At 39.7% G+C, this 20,955-nt stretch overlaps 5 protein-coding genes across 5 annotated transcripts in view; 2 read left to right on the top strand and 3 right to left on the bottom strand.

The window, feature by feature from the left end:
- Positions 1-3,891: 3,891 nt before the first annotated feature.
- Positions 3,892-6,768, top strand: C922_00570 (tRNA (guanine26-N2/guanine27-N2)-dimethyltransferase; the record flags this gene model as incomplete). Its single annotated transcript, XM_008816186.1, has 1 exon — positions 3,892-6,768. One exon carries the CDS (start codon positions 3,892-3,894, stop codon positions 6,766-6,768), a length of 2,877 nt encoding a protein of 958 aa, XP_008814408.1.
- A 1,659-nt stretch (positions 6,769-8,427) lies between these two features.
- C922_00569 (hypothetical protein) lies at positions 8,428-10,788 on the top strand (the record flags this gene model as incomplete). The annotated part of the gene is made up of 1 exon (XM_008816185.1): positions 8,428-10,788. The coding sequence occupies one exon, from the start codon at positions 8,428-8,430 to the stop codon at positions 10,786-10,788; it is 2,361 nt and encodes a 786-aa protein (XP_008814407.1).
- Positions 10,789-11,485: 697 nt separating this feature from the next.
- On the bottom strand, positions 11,486-13,576 carry C922_00568 (hypothetical protein; the record flags this gene model as incomplete). Its single annotated transcript, XM_008816184.1, has 1 exon — positions 11,486-13,576. The coding sequence occupies one exon, from the start codon at positions 13,574-13,576 to the stop codon at positions 11,486-11,488; it is 2,091 nt and encodes a 696-aa protein (XP_008814406.1).
- A 2,557-nt stretch (positions 13,577-16,133) lies between these two features.
- C922_00567 (hypothetical protein) lies at positions 16,134-18,356 on the bottom strand (the record flags this gene model as incomplete). Its single annotated transcript, XM_008816183.1, has 1 exon — positions 16,134-18,356. The coding sequence occupies one exon, from the start codon at positions 18,354-18,356 to the stop codon at positions 16,134-16,136; it is 2,223 nt and encodes a 740-aa protein (XP_008814405.1).
- A 2,486-nt stretch (positions 18,357-20,842) lies between these two features.
- Positions 20,843-20,955, bottom strand: part of C922_00566 (hypothetical protein) — a gene marked incomplete at both ends in the record, with an annotated part of 2,162 nt that continues 2,049 nt past the window's right edge. Inside the window, one exon of the mRNA XM_008816182.1 lies at positions 20,843-20,866. Coding sequence (XP_008814404.1) covers positions 20,843-20,866 — 24 coding nt within the window. The remainder of the gene's footprint in view (positions 20,867-20,955) is intronic.

The raw sequence follows: 20,955 nt of genomic DNA, 5'->3' as shown, positions 1-20,955 counted from the left end.
TTTTTTTTCACAAATGGGACTACTTTCGCTACAGAGCGTTTGCACATACACGGGAAGATATATATATATATTATATGCACGTGTATCCTTTTTTTTTTCCAGGGCATTATTGGAAGCCTTTGTCATTTGCTCACTAGAACAACAAAAAACTGGTTTTACATTTTTGCTCTCTTCTGCCCTTGTGTTCCTTTGGCCTCGATTCCTAAATGGAATAACGCACATGTGTGTTTACATGTACGTAGGCATATCTTTCAATTACGTATATGTATACACTCACATGTTTGTGCTGGAGGGCTTGCATCAAATAATACAGGGAAATTTCTTTGTCTTGCGTACTTCAAGTGCTTTGGGGGTTATTTTTTTTCAAAGGGAAATCACATCACTGTTTGTTTGTTTGTTTGTTTGTTTTTTTACAATTCCTTGCTTGTCGAAAAAGGAGAACTTATGCGCGCATAATGTAAGGACTTCCATTTGCAAAGGGACGTACAGCACACCAATTTGACGCATGGCTATTATATTTGTGCGGCAAAGTTAAACTCGGTGCTCCGTGGCAGTACGCATATGCATATATATCTGTGCATACATATTCATACGACCGCATGTGCATGTGTGTATAGCAACTGTTCGCACATTCTTCGTTACATGCGCGTGAGGTAAACACGCGGGAATTAATTGTGACGTGCCGCGGTGTAATTATCCAGGTGGACAACTTAGCTTGGGGATTACCTTGGTTCAAAAAAATGGCATAATCATGCGGTGGAAAAAAAAAAAACAAAAAAGGGAGGGAGCAAAAAGAAGGATGCAGTTAAATGTGGGGACAAGAAAGAAGGCATACATGCCTTTTCAGCAGTACGCTTTTTCTACATCCCTTCCGTTTTTCCTTCCCCATTTGATTTATCAGCAAAGTGAAAAGTCGTTTGTAGCACGCTCTGGGCAGGGGGTTATTTCATTACTTCTAAAATGTAGTACGGGAGATCTTGATAATGTGGAGGCATGTATACTTTCTTATCACAGAACAACGAATGGGTCATATGAGCAGGTTGCGCGATCATAATAGAGAATTTTGCGCGATCATAATGGAACATTTTGCACTATCATAATGGAACATTTTGCACGATCATAATGGAGCAGTTTTGCGCAAACAGACTAACACGAGTTTTGACAATCAGTGTGCAATTTTTTTGCTAAGGGTTGTCTGTCAAGCTTAAGGAAATCGTTATAAAAGTTGCCAGGGACTGTTGCACTATATTGTTTTTTTTTTGCCCCTTTCTATTATGCGCTGCTTAGCCAATTCTGCAAGTTCTACATAATAACTCCTGTTTAAGTTTAAAAAATGTTATACGTATCTGCACGAATGTATGCTTACGTGCGCAGGGGCAAAAACACAATGCTGGTGGAGGTCAAAAGTTTGCCCCCATTTGTGCGTAACGTTCGCGGCATAGATGCGTGCGCTAATTTTTTTTTTAAAGCGTAAAAATACAACAGTTAACTTCTGCAATTTAAATTTGCTGCGTTAATTCGTTCCGCACGTATGTATTTTTTTTTTAAATGAGAGAATAACTTTAAAGAGGGGAAAAAATTGCAATTTTCCGTGACCACATGGTGGGGCGTCGCCCATTTTCCACTTAAATGGGATGGTGTCACATATACAATAAAATACTGCGTAGGCAATATATAAATAATACACGCATAACACGATACTTATTAAAAGATCGTGAAGGCGTTGTGGTATATGCCATTTCCGTAATATAGTGCGATGCCGAATGCGCACCGTTTTTTTTTTCTTGTATTTTTATCATACGGGTATAACGCATATAATAAGCCTCTAATGTTATCCCTTGAACGCTGCTTTATTTCTGCTTATTGGGAATATGTCCCCCGAATGTAACATTGGTTTTTGCACCTGTTTCCTTTTTCACATATAAAAGAAATTTAAGGCGCCAAGAATATAATAAAGCGTTTTAAGATGAGGAATTGTATGCATTTTTTTTTATTTACCCTTTAAAAGGCGAATTTTTCGGATTATAAGAAAGGGATAACAAATCAGTATGCGCAATTTTCGAGTCCTCTCTTCGTATAAAAATAATTAACTGTACACAAAGCGTTTTCTGAATCCATTGCTTTTTTTTTTGTTCGCACGAAATGGCACATAAAACGATGCGCATATATAAGGATACCAAATAAAATACGAGCCTGCCACGAGAATGCAAAAAAAAAAAAAAAAAAGCTTTTCTCTCTTTCACTTTATATATAATGAAAAAAAAGGAAGTAAACAAATATAAAAAACAAGCGCAAAAATATATACCATCATATATCATAATATGAACCACGTAATAAAATTGTATACGTTGTAGGTATTATGCAATGGCTATCATTAAAAGCAAAACTAACCACAACAATCAGCAACAAGCACTCTTTATCTTCATGTAAAATAAAAAAAATATTTTTATAAAAATCCCCAAAAAAGGGAACGTCAACATTGTAGAAAAGAAAATTACCATGTTATATTAAACATCAAAACGTCAATAAAAAGAATCCCCTATATAAACACAAAAGCCGAAAACGCTTTTTTGTTTTTCCAAAATATTACATCTGACGCGGAGTAAGTTCTGCTGTAAACAAACAAAAATCAAATCGCAAAAACTGAAAGGAGAATTAACAAAAAAAAAAATCACATAAGAATCTCCAAAACGCAGATATATCTTAAGAAAAGGCCAAAACAAAATAACATCCAAGTTGAAAACCCGCAAACTCTTACATAAAACAGCCCCTTTTTGTTTTTTCCCTTTTCTCTTCATTTAGTGATATATACATTAGCAAAATTTTGTATACATAAAGAAACTGTATACATATATATGTACGTATGCAACTTTTACATTTCATGTTTCATTTCGCTTTGCCAAAACTTTTTGAAAATGTTCGCGTTTAACAATGCAAAGAGGAAAACGCTACTTTTTGTTTTTTCCCAAGTAAAAAATAAAAAGTAGTAGAGTAAGCATGACGAACGGAACATAACGCATCCATACCTTTTACTATAATATTACATGTACATTTCGTATATGTACGCTGCACCTCCACTAAAGAAAATAAAAAATGAGTGAACTGTTTATATGATGATGTTATCGCAATACGCATTTTATTTTACATTTTTTTTTTTTTTATTGAAAGCAAAGGTGTAGTAGAAATTATGAGAACGAAATGCCTTCACAAAAAGTACATTAATCTACGTATTTGTTCATACATCCATATAGCACATACATTTTTTTTTCTTTCTTTTGCACTTATTTAGAATGCAAATTTGTAGTCTCTATGAGTCCTCCATGTGTACAGTACGTCCGGCCGCGTATGTGTACAATACTTAAAGCAGTCTATGAGTTCAGCATGAATTTCTTGTCCGCATAGGAAGCCTCTATTCACCACGTACTCATCACATCACGCATCGAATACACATCACATACACGCCAGACACACATCGCGTACGCATCCCACGTGTTAGCTGCAAACCCGTTTATAATGAGCCCTGGTGTAGTACCCACGCGCAGTATGCACTGTACCTCCCTTTGCTTAGCACGTACTGATAAGCAAACCCACAGCACGTATTCGCAATACACATTTGTATAGCACATTGTTACAACGTCTGTATGTTACGTACGCACATATTTCTCCCTTTGTACGTGTTTACGCCCAACGCAATACGCCTAGCAAGCACATACCATAGAACTCACAGAACGTTTGTTCAGTACGTATGCACACTTGCACGCCATCTGCACTTGTGATTTTGCATCGGATTGAACGCATTTGTGTCCTCAATTCCATAGTCTGTACGTCGAGCACGCACACCTGAATTGCACCTCTACCATAAAGCTTCATTAAAAAAAAAAAAAAGAAAAAATGATAGGAACAAAGAATGAAGTCAACAATAATGATAGGCGTAAAAGAAAGTTCGTTGAAGAGAATAAGAACCATTTTCACAATAAATATAATAGACCAAATAAAAGAAACGACATTGGAAATAACGGAAAGAGAAAGGGAGGAGGAGGAGGAGTACAAGAAGGAGGAGGCGGGGGAGTAACCCCGTTTTACAATGAAAATAGCAAATACATATTTGAAGGAAGTGTGAAAATAAAGAAAAAGAGTAACCACATTTTTTACAACAAGGCCCAGGTGTTTAATCGTGACATGAGCATTATTCTGATAAAAGCGTTAGAAATATATTTAAAAAATAAAAATAAGGACAACGGAAAAATACAGTTCAGAGGATTTAACGTCGTGGAGTTGTTAAGTGCAAGCGGAATAAGAAGCATAAGGTATGTGAAGGAATTACGAGAAACTATAAATCACATCATTGCAAATGATATTGACAAATATGCATGTAAACAGATAAGGAGAAACTTTAAAAGAAATCAGATTAATAAGGAGAAGTATACAATTCTATGTAATGATGCAAATAGCGTTATGAACATCCTTAATGTGGACAACATTTATTCGAAGAAGAGAAACACGAAAAAATTAGACGTTGGTTTTACCTACATCAACAACATCACGGATTATAACGACTACTTTAAGGAAGCTTTGAAATTTTTAAAATATATAACGAATTACAATAGAGGCAGAGGAAACAACGAGGTTAAGGAAGGCATCAGTATTGATAACCCCTCGCATCATAATAATGGTATTAAAAATGGTAACAACTGTAGGTGTAACATAGCCACGAAAAATAAACCTATTGAGGATCACCATAATTTAGAGGATAGTGACTCCACTGGCTTCTCGAGCAATGTGGAGGACTTCACCAAAATTGATATGCTGGACGAGGAGCAGAACGAAACGGTGTACGCCGAAAGGTCAAGCAAAGCAGAAGCGGAGAGTAAACCCTTGAAGGGGGCAGCGAACGGTGTAGCAAACGGAGGATCAAACGGTGTAGCAAACGGAGGATCAAACGGTGTGGCAAACGGAGGAGCAAACGGTGTGGCAAACGGAGGAGCAAACGGTGTAGCAAACGGAGGAACAAACCACAGAGAGACAAACCCGTTCGGGGCCACGCAAAACGGAGCTGAGAAAATCCCCCTCAGAGAAAGCATGATGGATGAAATTATCCAAAGGTGCAAACTGACCGAAAAGTACATGTTCGATATAATCGACATAGACCCATACGGATCGTCCATAGAGTACCTGGAAAGCTGCCTAAAATATGGAAGAAGCAATTTCTTCATATTAATAACAAATACAGACATGAGAGTATTGAATGGAAAATTCCCGGACGTTTCTTTTTACAAATATAACAGCATGATATTTAGCAAGAGAGTCCATTACAATAAGGAGTATAGCATAAGAGTGCTGTTTTACAAAATAAAAACGATTGCCTCCAAGTATAAGAAGTGCGTTATTCCATTTTCGTCTCTTAACATTGACTTTTACATTCGCATATTAGTACAAGTCTTGGATGATGCGTTACAGACAAAGGACCTCTGCACCGATAGTGGGATGGTTTATCAGTGCAACAATTGTTCCAGCTTTTATATCAACCCCTTGGCATTGAAAAAGGATAGGAATATGTCAGTAGCAGATAATAAGAAGCACTACAAGAGGTGGAAACAGAAGAAGCATAAGGATGGGGCATTTTTAAACACCGGGGAGGAGAAAAAGGAAGAAGAGAAGAGGGAAAAGGAGGATGTGCACGGCGCAGAAGATATTCCAGATGCACAGTTAGACCATATGTATGATTCTAATAAGCATGCTCATGAAAAGGAAAAAGTCACAGGTAGAGACTTCGCGGACGACGCGACTGATGGGGATACGGCGGAGAATGTGGAGGAAGAGAATAATACGGCTGATAAGGTACCATATGATAACTTGCTAGAGAATGAAGATAATTTTGAACGACTAACCAATGGCGAGGAGGGGGGCAATATGGAAAATACTATGCATAGCGCGCACACACAAAATGCGGGAGATGTGGCTGGCAGCACGCCCCGTAACGCAACGGCTGACGCGACAGCAGGGCCATCTCCAAAGGGCCGACAAACGCAGAGCAATCCCGCCATAGGGAATAAATACAGAAGCGGAAAATTGACCATTTCCAACAAGTGTGTAGAGTGCGGAGGAGAAATACTGATAGGTGGCCCCATCTATATCGGAAAGTTGCACAATGTTGAATTTATCCACACGTGTATCTCGTTACTGGAAAACTTACAAGACTATAATTTAAACACCATCACATCGAGGGATAGAATCTTAATAAATTTTCGATGTCTAAAGCAGGAAATAAATATTCCATTGTATTATAATTTGCCAGACCTATTTAGAAATTTTAGACTGTGCTCCATCTCTAGAAAGCTGTTCGTGAATGCACTACTAAATTTGAATTATGAAGTTTCGTATTTTCACAAGGATCCAGATAGTGTGAAGACAAATGCTCCTAACAATGTGTTTATGGACATTTTTCGTGCCATTATTTATAAAGTAAATTCCAAAAAGAGGAATTCCAATGGTGTGGAAACGAAGACGGAGGAATTGAACCCACTCAGCAGTAAGAACAACCAAGCCACGGAAGGGAGGCCCAAAAAAGTATATTCCATAAATACCATAAAGGATCATAAGTTGAGGGAGAAATTATTGTCGTATGAATTTTTTAAAAAAAATTCGACCATTGACAATATCGATATTTCTGTCAGTAATAAAGAGAATACTGATCATGTGAAATTGTTCACCCTGCTGAACCCTGAGCCTTTTTGGGGCCCCATGAAGAAGCACTATGAGAAGAACTGAGACTTTGGCGGAGTTGTTTCCATTTTTTGTAGACTCGCATTTTGCAACGTTCAAGTTTCGCATCCCCCCACTCCCCTCGTCTTTTTCGCAACACCGCTGTTTTGCAGCGCCTCCACTTAGCAAAGCAGCCGTTTCGCAGCTCCCTGCTTTGCAAGGCGCCCCTATGATGTCGTGCGTCTATTTTGCGGCGCGCCCAGATTGTTGTGTGTCCATTGCGCAGTATGCTCCTTTTGTAGTGGCACGCCTGTTTTGTAACACCCCGTTTGTTCTGTATTATCTGGTCTTTTTTGTATTATCTCGCCTGTTTCGTAGCCTGTCCCTTTCAAAATGTAGGGTATTCGTATTGTCCCTCAACAATTTGCCGTATTTCAACGCAATCCAGTACACTTTTTTTTATTTTGCTGTGAATTTTCTTCCTTTTTTCTTACAAAACGGGGTGTGTTTGATTGTACGGTTTGAATTTAGAATCTGTATATAATCATTTTTAAATATCTTATTATACATTTCAAAAATGTCTACATGTATTCTTGAATATATTTACATGTATTTTTGAATATGTTTACATAGATTTTTTAATATGTTTACTACATTTTTGAATAAGTTTTGTTTGTATCTTTAGATATGTTTCCTATATATATTTTGTTTAATATTTGAAATTATGCAAAAATCTGTGTATAAAAGCATCACTCTTTAGTAACCCCAACAAAATTATTTATATGTTTCTCCTCTCCACCACTGTTTTATGAATCCTACATGTATTGTATATATATACGTGTTGTTTGTGTGTATATAGAGTATATACATGTATATAAAACAAAATCTCTGTTTTAACAAAAACACACTATATTAGTGACTGCTTAATACCTTATAAGAAATTTCTCACACGCGGGAATGGCGCCCTCTGTCCGGTTAAGATAATAAAACGACTTTTTTAGCACACTGAAAGGTGCACACACGCCGTGCGTAAAAATTTGGGGCACAATGATTGGCATTGGTGGAGTATGAGAAGGAGCCCACCTAAAAAGGCGCGAAAATTGCACACAAAATTGGAAGAATTGGATACAAACATACTTATTTTCACACAGTGAAGGAAGAAGTGTATCGCTAGCGCACCGTTACCCTTTGTCCGCTTCCCCGTGTGGAATCTTCAAAATAGGGCTGAAATGCCCCCGGAGCACGTCCAACTAAAAAGAACCCCACGAGGTGACCCAACGATGGGGCGCGCTAGAAGCACCGGCACCTGGGTTGCCATCTAAATCTTCCAAATGGCAGCGGAGAAATGTTTTGCTCTCTTTTGTGTTTCTCTGTTTTACCAACCTTAGGGGGTCCACAAAATAGCACAAGATGATGTACCACAATATAACACCCGGTTAACAAAGGCAAAAAAAAAAGTCTTCCTAATTTATTTCCTGCCTACGATTGAGGGGGGGGAGATCCCCGTAGATGCACTTTAGACTGTGCGTGTGCAAATTTGAAGAAGGAACACGCGTGTGCACGGTTTTGTGTAGAAAGTGAAAATTTTGGCAGTATAGGGAAAAGAAGCATTAAACAGGGAAAACAAGCTCCTATATTCTCCCATCTGCCTATCCACTTTGCCACTAACCCGCTAACCTGCTAACCTGCCGACTTGCTTAACGCGAGGACAAACTTGAGCGCAAAATGGCTCAGTCTCACGTCGAAATTGCCAAGCAGCTGAAGCACAACTCGGAAGAGATAAAGGAATACTTTGAGGACCTGTACGCCTGGCAAAGCGAAGTTAGCAAAGAGGTAGGAAGGAGTAGTGGGAAGGAGAAACCTTCCTCAGTAAGAAATGGCTCTGCCACGGGAAGCAACGGGATTGCCGCTAAACCGGAGAGGAAGAAGGGAGAAGATGGACAAGGAGGGCAACCCCATGGGAAAGCTCAACAGACTGTAAAACCCCAGGGTGACAACATTCACGGGGGAACAAAGTGGAGAAGAAATAATGATGCCCTAAAGAGAGACCAAAACTCGCTGGAGAGCTACTACAATGCGTGGGACAAACTAAAGATAGACGATTTTGATAATAACGAAGAGGGGTCAGCTGTCCATCGTGGAGGCGGCAGTGGGGCAGCACCGGAGGAAACGGAAAGGGGAAGACATTCTGAGGGGGCACTTCATAGAGAGAGTAAAATGCACGAATTAGCCCCTACTGCTAAGACGGAAAGAAGAAAAAACACCAACATCTGTAACAGTAGGGGCGGCAAAGTGCAAACAGAAGGTGAGATAACTGGAAGTACCAATTGTGTCCTCAACACACGAAACGAAGAAGACCGGTTAGTGAATCTCCGATCCAAAGTGCACGACATGTATCTGTCCAAAAACGAAGAAGGAAAAATAAACTACCAAAACAAAAGGTACAATAAATGCCTAGAAAATTACAATGACCTAATTAACTACATTGACTTCGAACTAAGCAACAATAATATATTTTTACAGATCGATCAAAATTTAGATAATGACTTATACCTAGATGTACTCTCCCAAAAGAGGCAAATTTTTCTGAACAAAAATATTGAACAGTTAAGCATTCTTAGGACTAAAGTTCTCGTAAACAGATCATTAGTGTATCAGAGGCTGTCTTCCTATTTTGAAAGCATCAATGATTGTTCTTCCATAATTTTATTTTACAATTATTTTTTGCCTGAGCATAAAAATTGTACTACCTACTGCATAGGTAAAAATTCCCTCGCGTTGAATATTAAGTATGTTCTTTTAAAGGCATACTACTTAAGGGGGATGGCAAGATATAGGCTAAAAATTTATAAATCATCCCTTAAGGACTTTAAATCTTCCAAAGAGTGTGCAAAGGATATGAACTGCTGCTCCACTCTCAACATTGAGAAATCGATTCACCTACTACAAAATGTGATAACACAAAATGATGCTAAAAGACGGGCGAGGAGACAAGCTGAGTACACTTCTACCCTTCTAGATAGATACAAACTAAAGCCAAGGTTGTTAACTATTCAACTTATATCAAGAGAGCACACTGAAGAAGTGATCCCCTTGGAAAATAATAGCAATGGTGTTAAGTGCCTCAAGGGGGGTTCCACCGCGGAGGAGCCAAGTACGGGGTGTGCATCTGGGGGGTGGAATTCTCCTTGTGAGGAGAGGAAATACCTACGGCATTTCGCTCAAGGGAGAACCCATCGAGAGGTGGATGATGGGGGGACTGCGCCGGGGCGAAAAAGCACTAGCGTGGAGGCGGCGTCTGAGGGGGAACACAACAATGTGCGGCATAGGGACAGGGACATCGAAAGGGATAGCCAGATGGATAGACGTATGCATAGCCACATAGATAACCACGCGGATAGCCACCACGACACGGACAGCAGCCTCACGCTGAGCGATAGCACCGCGCTGAGCGACGTGGAAGAAACGAAACCGCCCCTGCTCACCATGTCCAGCGGACGAAGCATCGGGAAAAACAAAATTAAAAATAAGATAAACTTCGAGCTTCTTTGGAATTCAAATGAAATAAAAAGCAACTTCAAAAAACAAATCGATATTCTCAAAACTGCTTTTTTGGATGAAGGCATATTCGAGTTCAACCTCGATAGGGACATTTACGTAGATATACTCGACTCCCTGTTTAAAAATAACTTCCTGTCCTTATTTGAAAATGTGGATAATGAGGAGGGCATAAAAATGAAGTTGCAGTATGGCGCCTGCGCAGGGCTTTCCCCCAATGCTGATGGGGAAACAAAACTAACTGCCCAGTCACCTTCGAACGGCGAATTGGCTAATGTACAAGAAAGGGAAGATGCGGTAGAATTGCTAAACTGTGCCGAGTGTGTGGTGCTCATAGACATATTGTACAGCCTCACCAACGGTGGAAAAGAAAACTATGTCCTCCTCTTTGTCGACAAAAAGGAAAGAACATTGTTGCTAACGTTTTACAACTTTATTTTGAGGTATACAAATGTGTTCCTCTGCAATGAAAACTGCCTAAGGGAGAAGACTCTTCTGTTGAAGGGGTTGCTCGAAAGGATATCTTAAAAATGCTTGTACTTAAAAATGCGTGTACTTAAAAATGCATGTACTTAAAAATGCGTGCACTTAAAAATGCATGTACTTAAAAATGCGTGCACTTAAAAATGCATATATGCCTAAACACACACACGTTTAAAAAAAAAAAAAAAAAGCATTAAAAATGAAGTACCTTTCTCCCAATTATGTCAAAAGATAGCTAAATGCAAAGAGGTAAAAAAGGAGAAAAAAAAGGTAGACGAAAAATTTTAATTAAACCGCATATCTATATGCATGTGCCTACTTGTACGCAGCCGTTCACATGCATATGCATCGAAAGAAAGACATACACATAAATATATAAATCACTACTTATTCAGTTAAAGTGGAAATTTTAATTAGGGGAGACGTAAATGCATGCGCAACACATTTAGGTATCATTCATATTTAAAATGGGGACACATGTGGGTACACATGTCTAGAGGGGTGTGGATATAGGAAAAGAGACGAAAATTCGCTCTGGCACTTTGAAAAAAAGAGAAAAAAAAAAACGAGAAAGCCAAAATGGGGGATAATCACATATACGTAAAAATGCGCAAATAAGTCATATATGGGGCCTACGGCCTGCACACATGTGCGGGCATGTATACATGCACATATATGCGCACTTCTAAAGGGTGAGTGCCCGCCCACATAGGCACCTAACACACGCGCAAGCGCACCGAAGCTACATAAAGGTACACTTTTTCTTCTTCTTCTTACTATTGGAAAGGGACGTATTGGACTTGACACAATGCGTGTTATTTTTGGCACTAGTCCTATCATAATTCCTCAAATAAATGATGGAACGGTTTAAATTTTTTTCCAAATTTTTCTGATTCGATAGGCACCTAAAATTGTTATCATAGTAGGAGGTGTCATTATCTACGTTGTCAAATAATTCCCATGTACAACTCAAATGTAGAAAGGAAATGTCTGCAGCTAGCAGGAACAATTTATTTTCATATTTGAAAAGAGTGTTAAAATGGTTATTCCTGAAAAAGGCTACAAGTTGATTTGGGTTCAAATTTTCTCGCAATAATTTCAACCCAACTAATGTCAACTGAGTTTTGTACGTTTCCAGAAATTCGGAAATAATTATCGCTTCGTGAATTTCGTATGGAGTTAAATCTATATCTGTGTTGTAATTTTTCATAATAAAATTTTCACTATTTTCTGTGCAATTATCTGCTATGTCTGCATTTGCCGTTTCGCTAGTTAAGCTAGCTATTTTGTTGGATTCCATAAACAGTTCATTATTTCTGATAGCTTTTTCGTCCAAGGCGGATTTCTTCGATCTACCCTGGATATTCCCCTCAGAAAAGTATTCAATTGGAATTAGACTGGTGGAGGTGGTCGGCAGGGGGTCCTCCGGAAATTTGGGCGTTGTTACCATGTTCACATCGCCGCTGCTTTCATCACTGCTGCTGTTATCACTGTTGCTGTTATCACTGCTGATGGGGCTAACAACACTGGCAATGGTACTGATATTTACATTAGCGCCAACAGTGGCGTTCCTATTGGCGTTGTTTTTTTTTGCAGAGGAGGCCAAATTGCTTGGCGTTTTACCTTGTTTGACAAAAAATTCATCCGACTTGGGCCCCGTTTCGGTGCGGTACTTATTTGTACCTTTTTCCAAATCTATAGAGGATGGTTGCTTCAAGTTAATCACGTTGCTGTGAGTTCTCCTCTTACTGCTACACGCACCTCCACTTGTGCTTTTTTTGCCAAAAATTGTGTTCTTTTTTTTTGTTGTGTCTGCATCGAATGTAGAGACAGTACTAATGTGCAAAGAGGAGCTGTCTTGATATAATGTTGCTTTGAAATTTTCTTCTGAAATTTGATCAAGGTCATCTGGAAAGATGGGTATACCATTTATACTCTTTTTTTTATCAATCTTTTCTGTACTTTTGCTTGTTCCTTTGGCTAAGTTGACGGTGTCATCGTTGGGGACACCTTTCTGATCACTGTTGGAGGCTTCTCCTGGGTTATTTGTCGGGCCATCCATGAGCGCATCGCTCTCGCAGGGTTTTCCCAAATCGCAGTCGTCCCTTTTTTCCTCCTTCACATCCAGCAACTGGTACAGACTGCTGGTTTTCTCATTGGACGATTCGTCTGCGTTTTTTTTCTTCTTCCTCTCGTAGTATTCATTATATCTCACAATTTTATTTATTATCACATTGTAGGAATAATCCTTTAAGTAGGAGTAAAACATCACATCGTCCGACGAAATAACCCAACCATGATATAATGGGATGTTGAGCATGTCAAAAATGCACAACCCTTTGGTGTACTCAAATGAATGAATATTAGTAAATTTACAATTAACGTCTAGTCCGTATTTTAACTGGGGTAATATATCAACACACTCGATTATATTTTTCCTATAATTACACGACGCGGTGTTATCGGTGACATTCTTCTTATTGGATTCTAACAGTATGTGCATAATTTTACTTTCGAGGAAGCTTTGGGATATTTTTTTAATTTTCTTGTCAATCTGTAACTGGTTACGTAGGAGCAGAATGTTCGCAATGCACAGAAGAGGACATGGTCCGCTTTTATTTTGCAGCAAAATTGGTACTCTCCTGTTTATGAAGTTAATCCATTTGACGCTATAATAGTTTATGTTTTCATTTTCGTAGTTGACAATTTCGTATATTTTGTCGTATTTTTTTAGTACATAGGATTTGAACGTCTCGTAGTCGGCGCACCGAATGATCATATTCTCTTCTTCGTCATTGTTCTCGTCATAATGCAGTTTGATCATAGTTGTCATTTTTCCCGTTTCTTCCTGTCAGGAGAGTTCATTCCTCTGGCCTGCCTACGCGGCTCATAATATGCCACGTTTCTGGGAGGGGGCTTCACCTTTTTGAGGTGGCTTCAACCGTTGCGAGGTAGCTTCACCGTTGCGAGATAGCTTCACCGTTGCGAGATAGCTTCACCGTTGCGAGATAGCTTCACCGTTGCGAGATAGCTTCACCGTTGTCAGGTAGCTTCACTGATGGCGAGCAACGCAACGCTGATAAGACGCGATGGTGGACCCAAGACGTCCTCGGAGACACGAAAGGTTCAGAGGAACGCGGCGGAAAAAACTAGTCTCTAGTCTGACCTCACAGACTACCGTAAAAGGTGGAAAAACGAAAAAAAAAAATCCCCAAGCTATCTTTCACGTACATCTACATCACAAAAAAAATATGAGAAAAAATGGGGGGCGCAACGGGAATTTATTTGAAGAGTTCGTTAAAACATGGTTCCACAACTAATCAAAAAAAAAAAAGAAAAAAAAAAATGGAAACATATATATATGTACATACAGTCGCGTAGGAGAAGGCACGATGACAAGTGAACTGATGAACGGGTGGGAAAAAACTTTAATTTTTTATATAAAGGGGAATGGCATGGCACAAGTCCTGCAGGTCATCAGGCAAATGGCGCAATGCAAACACGACATAAGCACCATTCTTTCTCTGACGAGCGAAGCTGAACTGCAACAAAGGCGGCCATATGTATTATTATATATATACAATATTATACGTACGTATGCAAATTTGAAACGCTTTAAAATTGGGGAAAACGGGCCCAACCGAACTTGTTACGCAAAAGTGCGAGTTGCAAAAAGGGCAGCCGAAGCGGGAATTATTTCTTTCAGCGTATAAACAAACACGCTGTGAGATGCAAAAAATATGGGGAGGGGTCGCAGATATACCATATGATATAAAACATACAAGTGCCGAAGTATGCGCTTGATGTGGCACAATGTACGTACAAGTAGGCATACATATATGTATATATAATATATATATGTATATATAATGCACTGTGCTTTCATATGCGAATGGGTATATTAACATTTTGTAGCTTCACCTTTACAAATAGAATGAACAGCCATTTATTTGGCTATGCGCAACTTCATGTTCCATTTGTATATTCATGAAGAATACTTCCCCACTAGACGTCCTTGTAAAAGCAGGTCAATGCAATAACTCACGTAGCACAAAAAAAAAAAAAGGCGCATTGTGTTTCTTATCGCGTATATAAAAACAGCACTCATTTCAACTCCATGAGGAAAGGAATAAATGGATGTTCCCCACGGGATGTTATTATGATTAAAGTAAAAGGGAAAATACCCAATTTCGCCATTTTCCTGGTTAACATAATTAAAACAGCGGAACATGCGTGAAAGAAAAACAAACCGAAGAAAATGCTGATGTACTTCTTTCGCACAAATGGAAGGGCTACATTATGCATAGCGTATGGCATTTATATACCCACTTCCACACGTTCACATTTCTGTTTTCTGCGCCACCTGATCGTTGAGCGTCTCTGCCAGGAAAAGGGTCAAATGTATAATTTTAAAAGCGGAGAATTGCTTCAAACAGACGGGTGTTACATTCCTCCCCCCCAAATGGAGTTAAACAAACTCTTCACTTCCTTTTGCGCAACATTCCGTGTAGAAATGTACGTTGTGTGCATATGCATGGGTCATATTTGCTAGGAGACCCTTCCCATCGACGCAGTTTCTGGAGAAAGTGAAAAATATGGCTCAGTGGTGTAGCATGTGAACATTTCGGGAAGACGCAAAATGGTGTTTTTTTATGAGAAAGGACTTCGTACCGTTTTTATTAAAAACGGCTTCGTGGCGTCAGAAGGGATAGACAGTCAACGTTCCGCCCTCCCCTTGGATATAAAGAAAACACTGCTGAATGAGTTGATGCGGAATGAGTTCATGCTGAAATTTCAGGCGTATTTCCTCTCCGACGTTGCTCGCAAGGCGAAGTGCGACGGGGATATAGTTACATGCAGCGGTTCAAAAAATGGGTTAATTAAAGTTAGGGTTTTCAAATGCGAGTGTAAAGTTTTGTGCAAATGTGGTAATTGGGGAAGGTTGGGGTGCCGCGCACAAACGGGGTATTTTTTTCGCAAAGGGGAACATACATCGAGGCGTCGTGTGTAAGCAGGTCCGCAAAAAGAAAAAAAAAAAAGAAAAAACGCATAGGTTTACACGAACGTTGGGATAAATGATCTCTTTGCTTTATGGGAGAAACGAGTTGCATTTGTGAGCAGCCTCACCAATTCGTACGAAAAAAAAAGAAAAAAATGCGAATGGTGAAACGTTCGGAGGGCGCTCCCGTGTGATGCCAAGAGGGGAGTGCTTTTACAGTGCATGCGCACATAGGTGGTGATGTGATATGGGTTATGTAGACGGGTCACATCCAATCCAGCACTGCCCGCTTTCGGTCCTATACATCTAGAATCGTAGTTGATCTTACCGATCTGGCCTGGTCTCCCCCCGAAACTCCTTTCGCATCATCATCTTTGCCAAGTTGGTGAACCTAGTTAAGGGGCATCGATTTCGCCGTGCAGTAATTTTCACTGGCGGTTGCATTAAAGGACTCGCCTAGCTCATCGGACGAGTTCTTTTGCGAGTTATCTAAGTGCTTATCTGCCGCATCAGCCTCCTCCTCAACCCCCGCTTCTGTGTTAACCTTTGGCACTACTTCTGTTGTTGGTACTACTTCGCTTGTTGGCACTACTTCTTCTCTTGTTGGTACTATTTCTTGGCTCGTTGGCACTAGTTCTTCTCTTGTTGGTACTACTTCTTGCCTTGTTGATGTGGCGGACGACGATTTACACTTCCTTAATGTGGCCAGGTTTATAAGTGCATTATTTTTGACACTTGCCATTTTTATTAAATCGGCGGGTCTTAAAGAATTGCTCAATTTTTTGCGATTATTGGCACATGTTTTTATGTACTTTGGCAGGGTGTTAAAATTGCCAGTTAGATAATTTCGTCTTTCCTCAAGTGTACCTGCTGGAAAAATTGTACTTTCCCTTTGAGTGCCATGGAAATTTTGAGAGAGACTATGCCTTTTCTGTTGCTCATTTACGTTGATGCTTCTTCCCCTGGTAAAGATGTGACTCCCTCCGCCCTTGCAAGCAAACGGTGCGTTCGAATTGGAGAACGGGTTTTTTGTCTGTCCCATGCAGTTCATCGGAATGGTAGAACCTAAATTTGACATGGATGTACCCAACTCCATCGGTAGGGAATATGCAGTTCCCATTTTACTGTTACTATATTGCAAATTATACGTGTTGATAAAATCCGTTTCCGTCATGGATTCTTCATTCTGATTATGACGGATACACTTCTGGACGGAATTTGTCATATGGCTAAGCAGCCCAGGGAACTTTGAAAAGGGTATCATATTTATTAAATTTTGGGTAAACATTTTCGAAAGTGCAAAACAGTATTGCTTAAATGTGTAATTCTCTCTGTCCATATTCTCTATTGTTTCTCCAACATGTTCGCAGAATTGATTATATTTGTTTCTCATCTTTTGGATTAAGTATGGCAAATTGGAGAAGAGAAAATCATCATAATCATCATCATGAATGCTGTCACCATTTTTCGCGTGAAATCTGTTGCCAGCGTATTGTGCATGTGCCGTAACTTCGCTATCAGTTGGCACATTCAAGTTTGGCAAATTTGAATAAGCCTTTGGGATACATCTGTCTCTTCCATTTTTGTGCGGAAATGTGGGTAACGATAAAACGGTAGCGCTTTTTCCCGCCTTTTTATTCTTCCTTTCCATTTTTTTTCTGTGGTATTTTATAAACACGCTGCGTATGCCCTCATAGATGGGAAAAATATGAATGCCCGAAATTATGCTATGCAATTTTAAATATTCTGGCCACCTCAATATGGTGTTTATTCCTAATGGGGGGTAATTTAAATGGATAGCGTTCGAGCTGCTGTTAACAACGGCTGCATCGTTTGTGTGTCCCTCCTTTTCGTTCCCATCGCAAAGCCTATCTAGCATCTCATTCATGGTATCTATAAACCAAAGACCTGTTTTTCGCGTGTTTCCCATTTGTGCCATTTTGTATTCCGTCCTATGGAGCCAATCAGCGCTATCGCTTTTATCAAATTTTACTTTCCCCCCACTGGGGCACTTTTCAAATCTGCGACTACTTCCTCCACTTTTTAGGCTACTTTTCTGATGCCTGAAGTGACCCTCCTCGCATGATTTTTCGCTAGTAACGGATTTCCTTCTACTATATCTCACACTTTTACCCCTATCCATGTCGCTGCCAAACTTTCCATCGTAGCTGCTGTCGTCTTCCAAATTTCTTAAAATGTTCTCCTCTAAATTTCTGCTGGTTAGTGTAAGCACATGGTTGCTTCTGCCACTCTTGTACGTGTTTGGACTATGGGTGACTCCATGCAAGGGGTAGGCCGACCCCACTGGCTTTGCTTTTCTCACTTGTGACTGAGAATTTTCACTTCTGTCCGAGTAGGAATAGCAATTTTTATCATCATTGAAAAAGTCACTCTTCTCTTCCGAACTCTCCATAATTTTGTTATACTCATCTTCTCTCATTTTTTTTCTTTTTTCTCTCTCTTCGAAAGAGTCACCAATGGAATCGTTACTTTGCAGGAAATTGTAATTGTCGGAAAGGTCTCCAAAACTTCTAGACTCTTTTTTCCTCTCTCCATATGGGTTAATTCCCGACGTCATTTCCTTGGACATTCTACTTTCGCTGTTACCTCTCATCGTATAGGACTTGTCAGTGTTTTCGATTTATTAATTAATTTTATTTTCCACCGTTTTGTAGGGATCTTTAATTTATTCCCTGCAGAAAGGAGAATGGTGTTTTCCCCTCACTTTTTCACCTCAATGCATACGCATCGTATGCCATCTGATACGGCCCACTGGAGCAGTTCAGAAATGGATGATCTTGCGCTTGCTCATGCGCATTCACATCCGCATAAAATGCCTCGCATTAAATTTTGGCGAAACGATGTGCACGAATGGGCGCCAATCTCAGGACCGATAATGTTCTCCCCCCTCAATGGGAACACACGCCTATGGAATTTTCGGGCAAATACAAAGAAGGAGGTGCAGCCCACAAATGGGGTGAGAGAACTACAGGCGAAAAAAAGGTGTGATAAAACGATAATCAAATGAAACAGGGCCCTGGTAAAAAACTCTTAATTTCTAGGTAAATGTATTCACCTAAATACGTATGTATGTACTTTCTCATCCAGTCTATTCCGTTCTAGCGGCGTTGCTAATATGGCAAGGGAGAGGGGACTCTCATATGGGGAAGTGCCTACGACTATTCCCTTACAGTTGAATGATGCAGACAAGAGAAAAAAAATAAAAAATAGAACGAATTGCAACTAACGCAATGATGAATAACGTGTCAACGCTGTACGTACTCGAGTTAATAATTTATTCATTTTTCTTAAATTTGTGCTTGCTCGTGAAACATATATGTGCACACACGCATGCATATCTATGTTACTGGCTTACGTTTTGTTCATTTGCGACGTTACATTGAAATGGGCAGAATAAATCTCGCGCGGTGAATAATGGCGAAGGCTTCTATACAAGTAGCTGCGACACTATGCGTACAAGCACCTCTCTCCAACGTAGTAGTCGACATAAATTGCACGAACCTGATGATCAGCGGAGGGGCACAAAAAATATATATATATCTCCGCACTTAACGACGGACAGGTGCTATCACATGCAGGTAAAGCATCAACAGGGGGGGTATCAGATATATACGTCCGTTATACGTATTTTGGACTAGCTGCAGCAAGAAAGTAACGTAACATGGACCGTCACCAATTTGGCCTTTTTTCCAAAAATCCTTCTTTGTCTTCTGCGAGCTTATGTTGGGAAGGGCGCTAAGATATGCCCTTGCCCGTATGAAGGTGATAAAGCGAAACGGTGGTAAAGCGAAAAAGTGAAGAAACGAAAAGGTAATAAAGCCTAACGGTGACAAAATAAGAGCTGCGAAAACACAAACTCGTCATGGTCTTCTCTGCGGGGCACGCTTCTTTTCCCCCTCCCCCCAAAAGTAGTAGTTCCAATAAAAATTAAAAAAAACAATTCTTCGCATGTAGAAGCTGAGATAATGAGAGTAAAAGCATTAAACATTAATTTGCTTGAAAAAAAGGCAAAAAGGCTCTAAAAATACACGCACACACGTAAGTATGCATATATATGTATATATGTGCATACATGTGTGTACGGTGTATTCACCAGGAGAGGAAAAAAAAAATTAACCATGCGGGGAGGCAAAATAGTTTCCGCTTTAACGCGACATTTGTGCAAACTTCCCAGCGCGTGGAGGTGCTCGCACGTTCTCTCACATGGGAACATAACGCGGTTAAGGGAATAACTTCATTTTAAACTTCCTCATAATCTATGTGTGCCAAAGGAGTATATAGCGCATATACTATATCCATTCTGGTATGTTCAAAATGCGGGTTAAAAAAAAAAAAACTGAGGCCATTTTAACTCTACAAGAAAATTGTGTTTTTTACTTGCATTTATAGGGATACATGTACAGGTGTGCTCATTTTATTTTTTTGTTTTTTTTTTTTTTCCAAGTAGCCACTTCAGCTACATCAGCCACATTTTGTGTGAACTCAAAAATGAATTCCCATTTTTGGTCTGTGGCATTAAGCACATTTATTAAGGGGTCATTTGCTTAAAAAGAAGAATTGCGCTATACTTCGACATATGCACATGCAGAAAACCATACACATGCACATTCCTAGGCATGCAGTTTATGCCAACGGGGAAGGACGGCGTTGCGCAACGTTGTTCTTGCACTGTAAGAGGAATTAAAGCAAAGCGGACGGGGTTAAATCGTTCATCTCGAATGCGGCGGGGAGGAAATAAGGTCAATGTGGCAATGTTGCAATATGGGAATATCGCAATATGGAAACATCAGAATATGGAAACATCGCAATATGGAAACATCGCAATATGGAAACATCGCAATATGGTCAGGTTTGCTTAAACAAGAAAATAAAACAAATCGAAATGGATAGAAGCCAAATAAAACAAACCAAGATGACACAAGGGAAAAAGCGAAAAAACGAGCGAATGAAAGAACGGCAACGGCACCCAGTATTTCAAAACAACTGACACGTCTCCTTTAAGCAGCGCATTTACACACATTCCAAGGAGCAGGATAGGTCAAATTAACAAACAAATTTTTATTCAAAGATATAAGGGCATCAATACGCTTCTGCATAACGTCGCTGTTTAACAAACGAATAAAAATAAGCAAAGAGGGGAACAAATGGTATTTAAATATTTTTACTGCACAGACCCAATGTAGTGCAATTTA

Source organism: Plasmodium inui, assembly GCF_000524495.1.
Source record: "Plasmodium inui San Antonio 1 unplaced genomic scaffold supercont1.2, whole genome shotgun sequence".
Taxonomy (NCBI): domain Eukaryota; phylum Apicomplexa; class Aconoidasida; order Haemosporida; family Plasmodiidae; genus Plasmodium; species Plasmodium inui.
This window is presented reverse-complemented; position numbering and strand designations above follow the sequence as displayed.